General features: G+C 50.9%; 2 protein-coding genes across 6 annotated transcripts in view; one reads left to right on the top strand and one right to left on the bottom strand.

The window, feature by feature from the left end:
• Positions 1-15,728, top strand: part of G6PD (glucose-6-phosphate dehydrogenase) — an 82,499-nt gene that overhangs the window by 33,423 nt on the left and 33,348 nt on the right. The gene's annotated exons all lie outside the window — the stretch shown is intronic.
• Positions 4,160-15,728, bottom strand: part of IKBKG (inhibitor of nuclear factor kappa B kinase regulatory subunit gamma) — a 33,177-nt gene continuing 21,608 nt past the window's right edge. For 2 of the 5 annotated variants that reach the window (XM_050775461.1, XM_050775463.1), the window contains exons 8-10: positions 15,464-15,606; positions 15,185-15,246; positions 10,832-11,842 (exon numbers count right to left, since the gene is read on the bottom strand). In XM_050775461.1, the coding sequence (XP_050631418.1) occupies positions 11,583-11,842; positions 15,185-15,246; positions 15,464-15,606 (465 nt within the window). In that variant the 3' untranslated portion in view covers positions 10,832-11,582. Of the gene's footprint in view, positions 4,201-10,831; positions 11,843-14,157; positions 14,887-15,184; positions 15,247-15,463; positions 15,607-15,728 lie in introns of those variants that run through there. The other 3 variants (XM_050775465.1, XM_050775462.1, XM_050775464.1) reach the window with 2 other exon arrangements.

The raw sequence follows: 15,728 nt of genomic DNA, 5'->3' as shown, positions 1-15,728 counted from the left end.
TCCCAGTCCGGTGCTCTTAACCACTACATGCTGCCAGTCATCAATATTCTCCCATATTTCCTTTATTGAAATAGGATCATTAAAGCTTAGGGGGAAACATCTGATAGGAAAAGATTTCACATATTTTTCTAGATTTTCATTTCCTCCTTTTGTTGTTCTTTTTCTGGAGACAAGGTCTCACTGTGTCACCCAGGTCAGAGTGCAGTGGTGCAATCACGGCTCACTGCAGCCTTGACTTCCCGTGCTCAACCCATCTTCCCACCTCAGCCTCCCAAGTAGCTGGGACTATAGGTGCGCACCTCCACGCCTGACTCATTTTTTAAAATGGTTTGTAGAGATGGCATCTGACTATGTTGCCCAGGCTAGTCTCAAACTCCTGGACACAAGCGGTCCTCCCACCTCGGCTTCCCAAAGTGTGGGGATTACAGGCGTGAGCCACACTGCACCAGGCCGCCTCCATTTCCTCTTTCATATACACTCCAGTTAAATTTTTAAAAAGTAGTTGGTCGCCCCGAGGCAGAGACTGTCTTATAGTTTTTCTGTTTCCCAGAGTGCCTTGCTAAATACCCAATTGTTGACTGAATCTTTAAACTCTTCTGAGTTTACAAATTTACTGTACTGTAAAGACGTAGACTCAACAGGTACAAAATCTTTGGTCTTTCAATCAACATAGGTCCTGGAAACATCACTTCATTCCTAAATGCCAACGTAATGAATACAAGAGAATTGGTTTTAAACAAACATTTTGATCAGTGTTTACTTAAATTCCCAGGGGATTCCCACCTTACTCCACTCCCTCGGCTCAGCACACGTAGTATAAGCCACACTAGTCCGCATCTGGTGTTACAACTTTCTGTCCAATTTCAGAACACCCTCCTTTCACCAATTCATGGCCTGCAACCCTTCCACCGCCATTTCCACAAGCAAACTTCAGGTCTTATTCAAGGTGAGGTGCCATACTTGCTGCAGCACTTAAGTATTTTTTAGCCATTTAACATGCATAGAACTGTACTACCATTGTTACTAGGTTCCCATCTTCTTTTTTTATGTGTCACTGACAAAGGTTTTGAGTATTGTGCCCCAACCCCATTTTTCCTGTAAGTTTTGTGATTTGTACTACACAATGATTTTGAGGTACACGTATGTCATGTTATAATCATAACTCATTGTATCACTGTTTGGGGAAAAAATTAACCAATAACCGATTTATTTTTTCAAAGATAACAGGTGTGCAAGCTTCCAGAAAATCTGCTTAAGCATAAAATCAAATCAGAGAGCAGTTGTTTTTCCTCCAGCATCTATCCAGTGGCTAGCTAGCACTCAAATCAGACACTAGATTTGGAACCGGAAGGACATCATTCACCTTGAAGTAGTGAACAAAAACATGGTTTTGTCAAGAAATAAAAGAGATAAAAGTCATTATAAAAACTGTCTTTTCCGCCAGACACGGTGGCTCATGCCTGTGGTCCCAGCTACTCGGGAGGCTGAGGTGGGAGGAACACTTGAGTCCAGGAGGTCGAGGCTCCAGTGAGCCGTGATCGCACTACTGCACTCCCGCCAGCCTGGGCGACAGAGCGAGACCCTGACTCTAAAAAAAGGGAAATGGTCTTTTCTATCCTCAGAGCAAGCATGCAGAATATGATTGTCATCCTATTCATAGACGTGGAAACTAAACCTAAGAGAGGCTGAGTGACTGTCCCAAAGTACCATGGCTGATAGGGGTTGTAATAAACTCAAGTGGTCTTTGTCTAGGATCAGAAAAACTACCACTATATGTAATGGCGCTTGTAACTGTGACGTGTTATTTCCGATTGTCTGCAAAACACAAACATGAATAAATGAGATGAGTTGTTGGGGGAAAGTAAGAAAACGGTGACACTGTTAGGGTTACCCATCTCTCCATGTACCTCCTAACATCAGACCCTGATTGGGGCAGAAAACCCTGGCCTGTACCATGACAAATGCTTCCTGTCCAGTAATAGGATGTTCAACAGCTCTTCGGTACCAACAGTGAACAAATTTTTTGCAAAAGAATATTATTGCTGCAATTGGCCGGGCATGGTGGCTTACGCCTGTAATCCCAACAATTTGGAAGGCTGAGCTGGGCAGATTGCTTGAGCTCAAGAGTTCGAGAGCAGCCGGGGCAACATGGCTGTACCTACTCTCTACAAAAAATTGTAAAATTTGCCAGGCGTGGTGGCGCACGCCTGTGGTTCCAGCTACTCTGGAGGCTGAGGCAGGAAGATGGCATTGAGCCCAGGAAGTCAAGTCTGCGGTAAGCCATGTTCACGCCACTGCACTCCAGCTTGGGTGACAAAGTGAGACCCGGTCTTCTGTCTGTCTGTCTGTCTCTATCTATCTATCTATCTATCTATCTATCTATCTATCTATCTACCTACCTACCTACCTACCTATCTATCTATCTATCTATCTATCATCTCTATCTATCTCTATCATTTATATCTATATATGTATAGCTTAGCTATATCTGCAGCAGTGAATAGAAACCCTTTTAGCAAAGTGTTCCCAAACTCTTGCTTCTAATTCTTGACCAACTCAGAAGTAAAGGAGGAGAATGAAGTTAAAGGAAGTCATATGTTTCCGTGCTCTCATGCATACTTTTATTTCTGCAAGGTCAGTAGTAACGTGCCTACTTTCGTTTCTGATGTTAGTCCTCTCTCTCTCTGTCTTAGTCCAGCTAAATGTGTCTCCGTTGTTCTTTAAGCACTTCCTTATTTTTCTGGGACAACAAGATGATCCAGTTAATCTTGGACTTTCTCTGCCCTGGCCCTGGAATCAGTCATTTCTCTAATGAGCTCTGTTCTTTTTAATCAAGACTGTTGTTTAGAAATCGAGACCCAGGCGCTAAGTCGACTCACTGCTATTGAGATGGTCCCAGGCCTTCTAAGTGATGGAGCTGAGACATATGCATATGCACAGCCCTACATTACAGCTATGTTTATTTCTATACCTATCTGTACATTGAAAGCCATAAGTGTATTAGGCCACTCTTGTGCCGCTATAAAGAAATACCTGAGACTGGGTAATTTATACAGAAAAGAGATTTACTGGGCTCTTGGTTCTGCAGGCTCTGCAGGAAGCATAGTGCTGGCATCTGCCCGGCTTCTAGAGAGGCCTCGGGAAGCTTCTACTTGTGGTGGGAGGCAAAGCGAGAGCTTGTGTATCTCATGGCAAAAGCAGGAGCGAGTGAGGGAGAGAGAGAGAGAGAATGAGAATGTGTGTGGGGGGAAGGGGGGAATGCCACCCACTTTAAAATGACAAGATCTCTCGAGAACTCACTATCACGAAGACGGCACTAAGCCATTCCTGAGGGATCCACCCCCGTGACCCAAACACCCCCTACCAGGCCCCACCTCCAGCCCTGGGGATTACAAGTTAACATGAGATTTGGGTGGGGACAAACATTCAGACTAGATCAATGAGTTCACACCAACAACTCCAAATCGAACCCACATTCAAGCCTTCTCCCTTTTCATATCTGCAACTCCTTTTCCAAATGGTGAGAAAGCCAGGTCCCTACATCATTCATATATTTACTGCAAAGCCAATCAATCATCTGAGCCCATCAGGTCACCACCCAACTTGGCACACGTTCCTCTCTTGGACCCCTGACCCCTCCCCAGGACACTGTCACCCTCGCCGACTCCCTTCCTTACTCCACAAAACTTCCTTGTGCAGGACACTGCTGCGCTCAGTGGAGGATCATGCTTCACACTGGTCCCCAGCCGCCCTCCACACTTGCCTTGAGTGGGCCCCCAATCCCAGGGGCTTTTGGAAGAAGATGGGGAGAAGGACAGGATCGAGGAAGAGAGGCGGGAAGGAAGACCGGCAGAGCAGCCGGCAGGAAGGGCCATTGTTCCTTCTGATGCTCCATTCGTAGCCAATGGCAACTCAAACTGGTTGGCAGCAGTGTCCTCTTGACAAACGCTGTGGTCATGTCTCAAATTTACCTTCAGCAGGAGCACTTCAGTCCACAGTCTTGGTGCCAGCTACGACGCATTAGCATTGCTTTGAAGGCTTTTCCGGGCACAGAGAAAGCAAGTAGGTAGTTTTTAGAAAGAGAAAAATAAACTGAGTTCATCACGCCTGTAATCCCAGCACTTTGGCAGGCCAAGGTGGGAGGATGGCTTGAGCCCAGGAGTTCGAGAGCAGCCTAGACAACATAGCGAAACCCCATCTCTGCAAAAAAATAAAAATAAAAATAAAAATAAATTAGCCGGGCGTGATGGTACGCGCCTGTAATCCCAGCTACTCGACAGGCTGAGGCGGGAGGATTGCTTGAGCCCGGGAGGTCAAAGCTGCAATGAGCTGTGATTGTGCCACTACCCTCCAGCCTGGGTGACAGAGTGAGACCCTGTCTCAAATAAATAAATAAACGAACAAATACGAAGTTAGACAGCTGTTACTTTTTGAATATATATATATTCCCTATTCCCTGCAGATATTCTCAAGGGTTTATTTTTATTTTTTATTTATTTATTTATTAAAGTTCAGTTGTTCTGTCATCTGTGTGGTGGCTCCAGCATCTGTTTTGAGTCTCACTCTGTCGCCCAGGCTGGAGTGCAGTGGCGCCATCTCGGCTCACTGCAAGCTCCACCTCCCGAGTTCAAGTGATTCTCCTGCCTCAGCCTCCTGAGTAGCTGGGAGTACAGGCGCCCACCACCACGCGTGGCTAATTTTTGTATTTTTAGTAGAGACGGGGTTTCACCATATTGGCCAGGCTGGTCTAGATCTCCTGACCTTGTGATCTGCCCACCTCGGCCTCCCAAAGTGCTGGGATTACAGGTGTGAGCCGCTGCACCCAGCCTCCAGCATCTGAACTCTTAGTCTCATGGTCTCTTTCCTGCCCCGGGTGTGCTTAGTTTTTATGTGCACTGCTCATTATCATTAAGAACTTCTTTCCCCAGTGCTCCTGAAGTTCTTATATTAATATATCGCTCTTTTTATTTTAAGAGCTCAGGGGTACATGTGCAGGTTTGTTATACGGATAAGCGTGTGTCATGGGGGTTTGTTGCACAGATTATTTCATCACCCAGGTATTAAGCCTAGTAACCATGAGCCATTTTTCCTCATACTCTCCCTCCTCCCAACCTCTGCCCTGCAAAAGGCCCCAGTGTGCTTCATTCCCCTCTATGTGTCCGTGTGTTCTCATCATTTAGCTCCCACTTATAAGTGAGAACATGTGGGATTTGGTTTTCTGTTCCTGCGTTAGTTTGCTAAGGATAATGGCCTCCAGCTCCATCCATGCTCCTGCAAAGGACACGCTCTCGTTCAGGAACTTTTATGGAACTGCATCTCAACCCTAGGCTCCCACAAGTCCACACATCCATTGGGATAACCATTGTGGGTTGAACTGTGTCCCCCAAAAAGGGATGTTCAAGTCCTAACACCTGGGTGCCTGGGAATGTGACCCGATTTGGAAATAGGGTCTTTGCAGATGTAATCAAGTTAAGGTCATACTAGATTGGGGTGGGCGCTAATCAAATATGACTAGTGTCCTCATAGGAGAGAGAGGTAGACACACTGGGAAGATGACCCCACGAAGAAGGAGGCAAAGAGATTGGAGCGGTGCCTCTACAAGACAGAGAGTGCCAAGGATTGCCGGAAACCACCCGGAGCTACGAGAGAGGCATGGAACAGATTCTCCCACAAAGCCTCCGGTAGGAACCAAGCCTGCTGACAGCTGGATTCCAGACTTGTAGCTTCCAGAACCACGGGAGAATCCATTTCTGTTGTTTTTGGCCCCCCAGTTTGTGACCGTTTCTTATGGCAGCCCTAGGAAACTAATATGGGTACTGTCGGCCCAGGACCACCTCAGACCAAATTTAGGACTTGAGGGCCACTGAATGGCCCCACCAGGAAAACCTAGACTGCGAGTCTGCACAGAACCTGGCCCTTGGCCACAACTTTGCAGATGGGTGTTTTCCCTTTCCTTTCATCTCCTGCTTCCCCGCAGTCTGCAGAGCTGGGGTGGGGTTTCCTTAATGCAGTGAGGGCTGCTCTTCAACTCTCCACACTTCACAAAGGCTTTGGTCCTTGCCTGCTGCCTCCCTTGCCTGGACGGCCTCCAGAACCAAAACCCAAGTTTGCCCAGGTCACCCAGCGTCCTCGGGAAATAAGCAGCTTCAGTGGCGTACTTCTTCTTGGATTCCCACTTCCTCTCAGGTTTTGCTCGCTTGCTGGTTCTCAGTTGTTTTGAACAGTCTCAAACTGTTTCATTTGCAGTTATTTTCAGCAGAAATATCAGCCAGCATCACCAGAAACGGATGGCAGGTCTTGCAATGCTTTTGGGGATGGACAGACAGACCACCCTGGCCACCGCCCACTAGGTGCGGGAGAAGACTTATTTCCAGCTATAGCACACATTTATCGACTTTGGCTCTCCTAGACTCAGAAAGAAAATCCCACCCCTTCCCCTCAGGCCTGCGAAACTCAGAACCAACGCGACCGCGACCGATGGAATCCCTGGATCTCCCCACTTCCTTTGCCTGCTGAGTTCTCTTCCCCCAAGGGTACAATGACATCCATCAGCTGCCTGCCCCCTGCTGACACACTCTCTGTTTGAGGGTTTGCCTCTCAATGACTATAGAGAAAGCAACCTGGGCCCAGTACAAGAGCAGCTGCTAGTTTCCTGGTTGGTACCAACCCTGAGCCTCTGAGGAAAGGACAGAGTAGGGTCACTCTGCTTCACAAGACAAAGTCAGTCGCCCATTCTCCCTGCCAGTTCTCAAGCCTGTAATCCCAGCATTTGGGGAGGCCAAGGTGGGAGGATCACTTGATTCCAGCAGTTCAAGTCCAGCCTGGGCAACACAGTGAGACCCTGTCTCTACTGTTAAAAACGTAAGGAAGGAAGGAAGGAGGGAGGGAGGGAGGAGAGGGAAGGAAGGAAGGAAGGAATAAGGAAAAAAGGAAGGAGGGAAGGAAGGAAGGGAGGGAGGAAGGAAGAAAGGAATAAGGAAGAGGGAAAGAAGGAAGAAAGGAAGGAAGGAAAGAAGGAAGGAAGGAAGGAAGGAAAAAAAGGTCACCTGTCAAACATAGCTTTAGGTGATGGTGTAAATGTTCAATGTTGATCTTCTTCTGTGTCTTCATTTGCATTTTCTTTTTTTTTTTTTTTGAGACGGAGTCTCGCTCTGTCGCCCAGGCTGGAGTGCAGTGGCGCGATCTCGGCTCACTGCAAGCTCCGCCTCCCGGGTTCACGCCATTCTCCTGCCTCAGCCTCCCGAGTAGCTGGGACTACAGGCGCCCGCCACCGCGCCCAGCTAATTTTTTGTATTTTTAGTAGAGACGGGGTTTCACCGTGGTCTCGATCTCCTGACCTTGTGATCCGCCCGCCTTGGCCTCCCAAAGTGCTGGGATTACAGGCGTGAGCCACCGTGCCCGGCTTCATGTGCATTTTCATGGGAGCTTACAGGAGGCGCACAGGTGTCCTAGACAGCATTTTAAAAATAACAACTTGAGGTTTAATTCACACGCTACACAATTCACATGTCTAAAGTGTACAATTGGATGGCTTTTAGTATATTAATAGATACGTGCAACCATCAGCATGACCAGCTTCAGGACATTCTCTACATCCCAAAAGGAAACCCTGTCTCTATTAGCAGTCGCTCCCCATTTTCCCCCAACTCCTCCAGCCGTGGGCAACCAACCACCAATCGACTTCCCTGAGACAACGTTTTGAGCCCTTATTGGGAGGAATTATAGTCGAATGGAAAATCCAATTTGGGGCGTGGTGTAAACTGGAATTGCTTTCGTGGTTTTTCCTTGTGCCTTGGGTCGGGCACTGCTGTAAGAGCATTGCATCCATCCTTTCATCAGTACTCTGCTGCACACGGATGGCATTTCTGCCCTTTTTACAGATGAGGAAACTAAGGTTCAGAGAGATTAAGCAAGAGGCAGAGTGGGGCTTGTCCATAAGACCCCAGAGTCTGTGCTCTTGCGCATACATTATCAGGTCAACGTGATCTATGCATCCGAATTCCAAATAAATAAATAAAAATGCTTATAAGAAGTCCCCCCATGCAGGGCACACTGGCTCAGGCCTGTAATCCCAACACTTAGGGAAGCACAGGCGGAAGGATTGCTTGAACCCAGGAGTTTGAGACCAGCCCCAGCAATATGACAATATCTGCATCTCTGCAAAAATGAAAAAAAAAAAAAAGGCAAAAAGAAGTCCCCCCAAGTTAGTCGCCATGCTCTCTACCATGGGTTTTCCGTGTTATCTCTATCACATTAATACAGTCATTTCTACCAAGCACCACTTACGGTGACAGGGTAGGGGCTACAAAAATATTGACCGAGAAATCCTGATGGAGCTTCAAGACAAGCTCAGGCCACCAAGAAATGTGTACCGAGTCTGGCTGTGCTGAGCGTCGTTCTAGGGCAGAGGTCCCCAACCCCCCGGCCGGGGACCGATGCGGGTCTGTGGCCTGTTAAGAACTGGGCTGCAGAGCAGGAGGCAAGTGGCGGGCACACGAGTGAAGCTTCATCTGTATGTACAGCCGCTCCCCATTGCTCCCGTGACCGCCTGAGCTCTGCCTCCTGTCAGATCAGCGGCAGCCTTAGATTCTCACAGGAGCGCAAACCCTATTGTGAACTGCGTGTATGAGGGATCTAGGTTGTGTGCTCCTTATGAGCATCTAACTAATGCCTGATGATCTGAAGTGGAACAGTTTCATCCCTGAACCGTCACCCCACCCCCGTCTGTGGAAAATTTGTCTTCCACAAAACCAGTCCCCGGTGCCAAAAAGGTTGGGGACCGCTGTTCCGGGGGATGGTGCCTGACTGAGCTGGAGGAGGCCTCTGCTCTCCCTCTGGTGGAAGGAGAGAGAAAACAAAGCAGAATAAATGAGGCCATTTGGACTGCCAAGCAGGGAGTTAAAACAGCGCAGTGTGATTTAGGATGAGGACTTTAAGGTGAAGAAGGTGATCCACTTAGAACTGTTGAAGATTTAAACTTAGAGCTGAATGAGAAAAAGGAATCGGCCATGCAAAGATGAGAGGACAACAGGTACAAGCGCCGTGTGTTCGAGGAAGGGCCAAAATTGGCCAGCGTGTATGTGGTACGGCCAGCATGTGGTGCGGCTGGGTGCAGCGGGCCAGCAGGAGAGGGACATAACGTGAGTGCCAGTGGCGTGGGGGCTCTGGGAGCCAGGCTGCGGATGGAGTTCAGGTTTCCAGGGCAACTGAAGGGCATGGGAGGGTTTCAGCAAGGGTTTACCAGATGACACCAGCTGCCGTGTGGAGAGTAGATCACAGGGAGCCCACGCTCTCCACTGTGAAAGCAGCAATGAGGTTGCCGTGATAGTCTAGGCAAAAGGTGAAGGGACTCAGGAGTTTGGATCATGAGAGGAAGAGGAATCCACTTTGGCTTAAGCAACTGGGGATAAGGGAAAGGGCAGAGTTGGCAGGGGGTGGGGGCTAAAAGTCCAGTTCTGGCTTCGACGGGCTACTGGGCTCATTTTCATGAAGGAACAGATCAGGACTGGAAGATAGAAATCTGTCATCAGCATCAATGCCTTGAAGATGGACGACGTCACGAAGGGGGGGGCGTCAGAGCAAGGAGAGGAAGAGAATTCAGGACTCAGCTCGGAGACAAAGGAACCAGCAAGGAGCCTGCGAAGCAGCTGCCGGGGCATGGGAGGAGAACCAAGGGGTCTGAGGAGGAGAAAATGATGGTGCTAGGAACTGCAGAACGTCTCGGCAGGCACGCTCCACTCAAACCCCTGCACGAAGACACCCGGCCACCACCTCACGGGGCCTCTGGGAGCCTAAGGCCGCGCCCCTGGGACGCCCCGGCCCCCTTTTGAGTGAGTTCCCGTCTGGAAACGCTCAGGGCTGTCCAAAGCATTTACTGTCTGTTCCGGCCAACACCTGACCTCCCCTTCTTACAGCATTTACTAGCAAGGGCTTAGCCTGTCCCTTTGAGACATCTGTGTAGCACCCACAACCCAGGGTCTTTCCCGAGGGCCCCGCAGCCACTCCTTGGAAATGGAAACCTCAGGAGGCACGGGGCCCGGTCTCCCAGTCTCCACGGGAGGGAAGAATCCCAACCTTGGTAAGCACCGGCAGCTCCCACACACGGCTGGCCTCGTGGCACGGACGCTGGCTGCCCCGTCATCTTTCACCTGAGCCTCCACTCGCCCCCTCCTGACTCCCTCATCCTCCCTTCGCAAGGCCATGCCGCCTCTGCTGGGGCGGGAACGGAGCTCAGCTCTCTCCCCCGTGAGCGGGGGTTTCTGAAGAAAATCTCTTTTCCCAGCTTGAACAAAGGCCCGCTTTTGTGTATCTTTGTGTATCTCCGGTGTTCTTGTCAAAAGAGGAGGACAGGCACAGAGGCCCGCGGGGACAAGGCCACGGGATGACGGAGGCGGAGGCTGGAGAGGCGCCGCCGGGGGCCCCCAGCGCCGGGGAGAGGCCTGGAAGGCCGCTCCCTCATGTCCCTGGCCGGGAGCCCACCCTGGGGACACCACCGCTAGCTCAGCCTCCAGGCCTCCGGAACCGGGAGGCCACACGTTTCTGGGGCTTCGGCCTCGCCGAAGTCTGTGGTGCTTGGTCACGGCAGCCCCAGGAGACACGGTAAGCCCCTGCCCGTGCCTTGCTGGGTGGCCGTGTCAACAGCGAGCTCTTCCCTGCCACTGGCACAGAAGAAAACCAAGCTGCGTTAACACCCGAGCGACTGTGTGGGAAGACGTATTCTGTGTGTATCAAAGGAATGCGTGCAAATTATAAGCATTTAGGAAATATATTAACATGTAAGGGAAACTTCTCATTACTGGCCACCCAGCTACTCACGTCCCTCCAAATGTTAGCAGGGTGTGCACTCAGAGCTTTTACTTCTCTACTGGGGTCACGCTTTATCCGTAAGTTTGGCACCTGGCCTGTTCACACCAACATGCTATAAGGCATGTTGCGTGTGAGATGTTCGAAATGCCAGCTGTGCCGGGCCACGTCGTTACATATGCAGCCTCTTATCTTACCCCGACCTTTGGCAGCTACAAACGATGAAGTGAAGCGCCTCCCCAAAGCCAGAGTCATCGTGAGTGCCCGACTCTCTCTTAGGGTTACACACCAGGGCTGAGGACGCTGCCTACGGGCTTGCTCCATCCCAGCAAATGGCCCCCTCGGAAGGGACGGCATTGCAAGGCCTCTGTCCTGCACCTTGCCGGCAGAGCGCTCACCTAGGGCTTCGTCAGTTGCCATTTTCAGATCACTTTTTGCTTGCTGTTGGACTTGGTGGTGTTTTAGTTACCGATGAGGGCGAAACACCTTCTCACTGTGCTTACTGGTCACCCGCACTGCTCTCGTGCGTTGGTTGGCAGGAGGGGGAGCGCGCATAAACACCAGAGAACGCCACAAGCTCCAGGAGGAACGGGGTTCTGGTTTGTGCATCAAGGGGCCGCAGCCAATAGGGCAGGCAGGCTGGTTCCCTCCCAAGAGTAATCCGACCAGTTGTTCTGGAAGCTCAACCTAAGTAAAGCCGAAAAGGAAAACCTTCGAATGCCTTACTTCCGGGCAAATGGTATGGTTTTAAATCCTTGGTGTCTGGTATACGGTCAACCCTACACCGTGCTACCAGAGGAGGAAGGAGGCAGGGCGGTGGGTTCTTCCAGCTCCCAGGCACTGCTGCTGCATTTGCCCTCATCTGTGTGCTCTGGAGGATGTCCCCATACTGGGTGGTGTGGTGGCCCTGAAGAGATACGTGCATATCTCATGGGTGTGACCTTCTTTGGGAAAAGGGTCTTTCCAGATGTAAAGAATGCCGAGATGAGGAGATCATCCTGGATTATCCATGTGGGCCCTACATCCAGTGACTGGTGTCCTTTATGAGACAAAAGGGAAGACACAGACGAAGAGGAAGAGACTGTGTGATGACAGAGGCAGAGACTGGGGTGATGGCTCTATAAGCAACCAGCAGAGGCTGAGACAGAGGCCCGTAAATGACTCTCTCGGCGCCTGCAGAGGAAACCAGCCTTGCAGGATGTGGTGGCAGGCACCTGTAATCCCAGCTACTCGGGAGGCTGAGGCACAAGAATTGCTTGAACCCTGGAGGCGGAAATTGCAGTGAGCTGAGATGGCGCCACTGCACTCCAGCCTGGGTGTCAGAGCAAGACTCTATCAAAAAAAAAAAAAAAAAGAAAGAAAGAAAGAAAAAGAAACGAAACCAGCCTTGCTGACAACTTGATTGCAGACTCTGGCTTCCAACACTGTGAAGGAGTTTCTGTTGTTTTCAGCCCCAAGTGTGCAGTGCTTTGTTACAGCAGCCACAGTCCACTCATACACCCTCCCTCCAAAAAAAAATGTAAAGTGCTCTTGTAGAAAAATTGCAAGATTAGGAATTAAGTGCAGCACCCGTGAGCAGAGAAGCTGTCTGTGCCTTTCAGTTTCCCAAGTACAATCTGATGGACACCTGGCTTGAAGAAGGGGAAAGATCACTCCCCGCCACACCCCACCCCCAGATGCTGAGAAAGCCCTCAGGCCAGGTTAATTTTTAGAAGGCTTCATACCCCAATTCTAGCCAGCCTCACACTGTCAAATAGCAGGAAGAAGCCCTGTGAGGAAGCCTCGGGGTGGATTCACAACATCCCGTTCCCAACCAGGGCAGCTTGGAGGAGGGCAGGAAGGCAGGCCCGGGTGCTGGGGAGTCAACTTCCAACTTTGTTTCCTTTGCTACAATTGCAGGGTTAATGCCCAGGGCTCTGACATCCTAGGAAATTTCCAGAATCTTGTAAAACAAGTAGAGTCGTCTGTTCTTCATAATTGGGGCCAGTGTAGGAAACGGCATCACAAACTTCTGGAATGTGATGAAACAGCCACCACTGGTCACACTGAGCAGCAACACTCTTGGTGAAGACAAGAGCATGCTTCGGTGTTGGAAAAAGAAAAGTGCTTGTGTGTGAAGCATCCTTCCATCAGACCACGAGGTGGTCATGACGACTCCAAACTCAAAAGTAGTAAAAGGGGAAAAAAATGGATAAATGTGACTACACAAAGAAAAAAAAACTTCGAGGCCGAGAAGCACAGTAGTTTAGCAGGGTGTGGTGGCCCGCGCCTGTGATCCCAGCTACTCGCAAGGCCGAGGCAGGAGGACTGCTGGAGCTCGGGAGATCAAGGCTGCGGTGAGCTCTGATTGTGCCACTACACTCCCGCCTGGGTGACAGACAGAGACCTTGTCTCAAAACAAAAAACAAAGAAACACTAGTAGCAAGGTCAAAGCAGGAAAAGATATCTGCAATTTCTATCACAGGCACAAAGCTAATCCTGCTCATGGACAAAGAGTTTCTAAAAGCTGAGCAACAAAAGACAACAACGCAGTAGACAAATGGATAAAAGATATGAGCAGCCCAGCGGGGCACCGTGCCTCACGCCTGTAATCCTAGCACTTTGGGAGGCCGAGGCAGGCAGATCACCTGAGGTCAGGAGTTTGAGACCAGCCTGGCCAACATGGTGAAACCCTGTCTCTACTAAAAATACAAAAATTGGCCGGGCACAGTGGCTCACACCTGTAATCTTAGCACTTTGGGAGGCCAAGGCAGGTGGATCACCTGAGGTCAGGAATTCGAGACCAGCCTGGCCAATATGGTGAAACCCCGTCTCTACTAAAAATACAGAAATTAGCCGAGCGTGGTGGCAGGCACCTGTAGTCCCAGCTACTAGGGAGGCTGAGGCAGGAGAATCGCTTGAACCCAGGAGGCGGAGGTTGCAGTGAGCTGAGATTGCGCCACTGCACTCCAGTCTGGGTGAGAAGAGCAAAACTCTGTCTCAAAAAAAAAAGGAGAAAAAAAAAAAAAAATATATATATATATATATATATGTATATACACACACACATATATACACATATACATACATATATACATATGATATGAGCAGCCCATTCACAAGCAGAACTAAAAAGCATCCTTAAGTCTCAGAAAAGATGCTGAAGCTCACACTTGACGGAGAACTGCATGGCCTAGCGAATGACAAAAACCCAAACGGGCTTTCCCACCTCCTCCTTGGCAAGGCTAGGGAAATAGGGGGTGGGGAGAGACGGGAGACCAAGCTCCAAGGAGGAAGGGGCTCAGGTACCATCTACCCCATCGCCCATACTCAGTGGTGTCACTTCTCAGAATCTATGCCAAAGATACGCACAACTAATGCACAAGGATTTTTACTACGCCATTATTTATGGTAACAAAAACATTGGAAACAACCCAAATGTCCATCAATAGTGACTGGTTAAATACACATCGGTCTGGCTGCAAAATGGAATAGCATGCAGCCCAAAAGGAGAGCACCCGTGTGCACGGTACGAGGGCAGCACTCCCAGGGCACAGCGGTGGGTGGGTCGGTGTCCGTTGGGAGGAAGAGCTGCCACCCAGCTCTGCCAGGGGAAGCAGTTCTCCCTGAGAGCCCCAGGCCCCCATTCTTGACTTCCCCAGTGCGGGGTGGAGGAAGAGGGAGGGATTAGCCCGAGGCAAGTGGTTCAAGCAGACAGAAGGGAACAAAAAGAGCGGCGAGTCAGGCCTGATCAGGGCCGCATCTACCCTAAAAGAGGCGACCAGTGGACCAAGAGCTGAAGCGTAAGGCGCCGCGGCCAGCTCCTGGGTGGGGGTCCAGGTGGCATCCCAGTTGTGGTCACCCAGCCCTTCATCCTGGGCTAGGCAGGTGGGAGAGGAAAGCGCAGACTGCACGGTCCTGGGCATGTCCTCGGCAGCTAGTGGCCTTGCACTGGCCGGCCCTACTCAATGCACTCCATGACATGTATCTGCAGGGTGTCCATATCAGGGGCCTGATACTGGCACTTGGGACAGCAGAAGTCAGGTGGCTCCTCAGGGGGGCTCCTCCTCTGGCTGGGCAGAGCCAGGGGAGAGGAGAGGTAGGCTGGGAAAAGAGAAGAGTCAGAGGGAAGGGGAGGATGGAAGGGGACGGAGACTTGGCAGGACTGTCAATGGCAGGCCTGGTCTCACAGGCCACTCATGTAAAACCAGGAGCCGCCGATACCACGGCACGCCTCCCTTAGCCTCGGGGAAGGGGGTGGGCTACCGATGGGGTGGCCTATACGAGCTCCCGCTGTCAAGTCTCCGGAGAGCGACAGGAAGGTCGAACTGTGACCTCCCGCGGCGCAGCACCTGCCCTCCCCACCCACCTCCTCCCACAGGCCCAATGCTCACTCACTCACCGGGGGCGGGGGGCAAGGGGGCCTGGGAGACCTCAACATGCCGCTTCCTCATGTCCTCGATCCTTTGAAAACAGAAACCGTCCAGTCAAGGCACGCGTTTCTGTAAAGCTCCTTGGCTGGACTAGTGTCAAAGAAGCTCTTGGAAGCTCAGGTGAGAGGAGAGGGACCACAGTGAGCCCTAACCCAGAACACCAGGAGCCATCCGTCTCCTGCGGTCACCACTGGCGACCCCCCAGTGTCGCACCCACTGCTTACACGGGCACGTTCTCAGAGGCCCACCTGGCCGACTCCTGACAGCTGGCCTTCAGTTTGCTGTACTCCCTCTGCAGCTGCTCCAGCTGCTCCTGCAAGAGCTCCTTCTTCTCGGCCAGCTTCTCCCGAGCCTGCCTCTCAGCCTGGAAGTCCGCCTTGTAGATGTCCGCCTGGCAAATCCAACAGAAAGGGATGTGCCCGCCACAAGCCAGCCACCCACCAGGCACTGTGCCGCGCACCATAGGAACAAAGCAGAGCCCACTGCTGCCCTCCCAGAGCCCCCAGCGGCGCA

The sequence above is a fragment of the Macaca thibetana genome, chromosome X, assembly GCF_024542745.1.
Source record: "Macaca thibetana thibetana isolate TM-01 chromosome X, ASM2454274v1, whole genome shotgun sequence".
Taxonomy (NCBI): Eukaryota; Metazoa; Chordata; class Mammalia; order Primates; family Cercopithecidae; genus Macaca; species Macaca thibetana.
The sequence above is the reverse complement of the archived record's forward strand: the minus strand, read 5'-3'. Positions and strand labels throughout refer to the sequence as shown.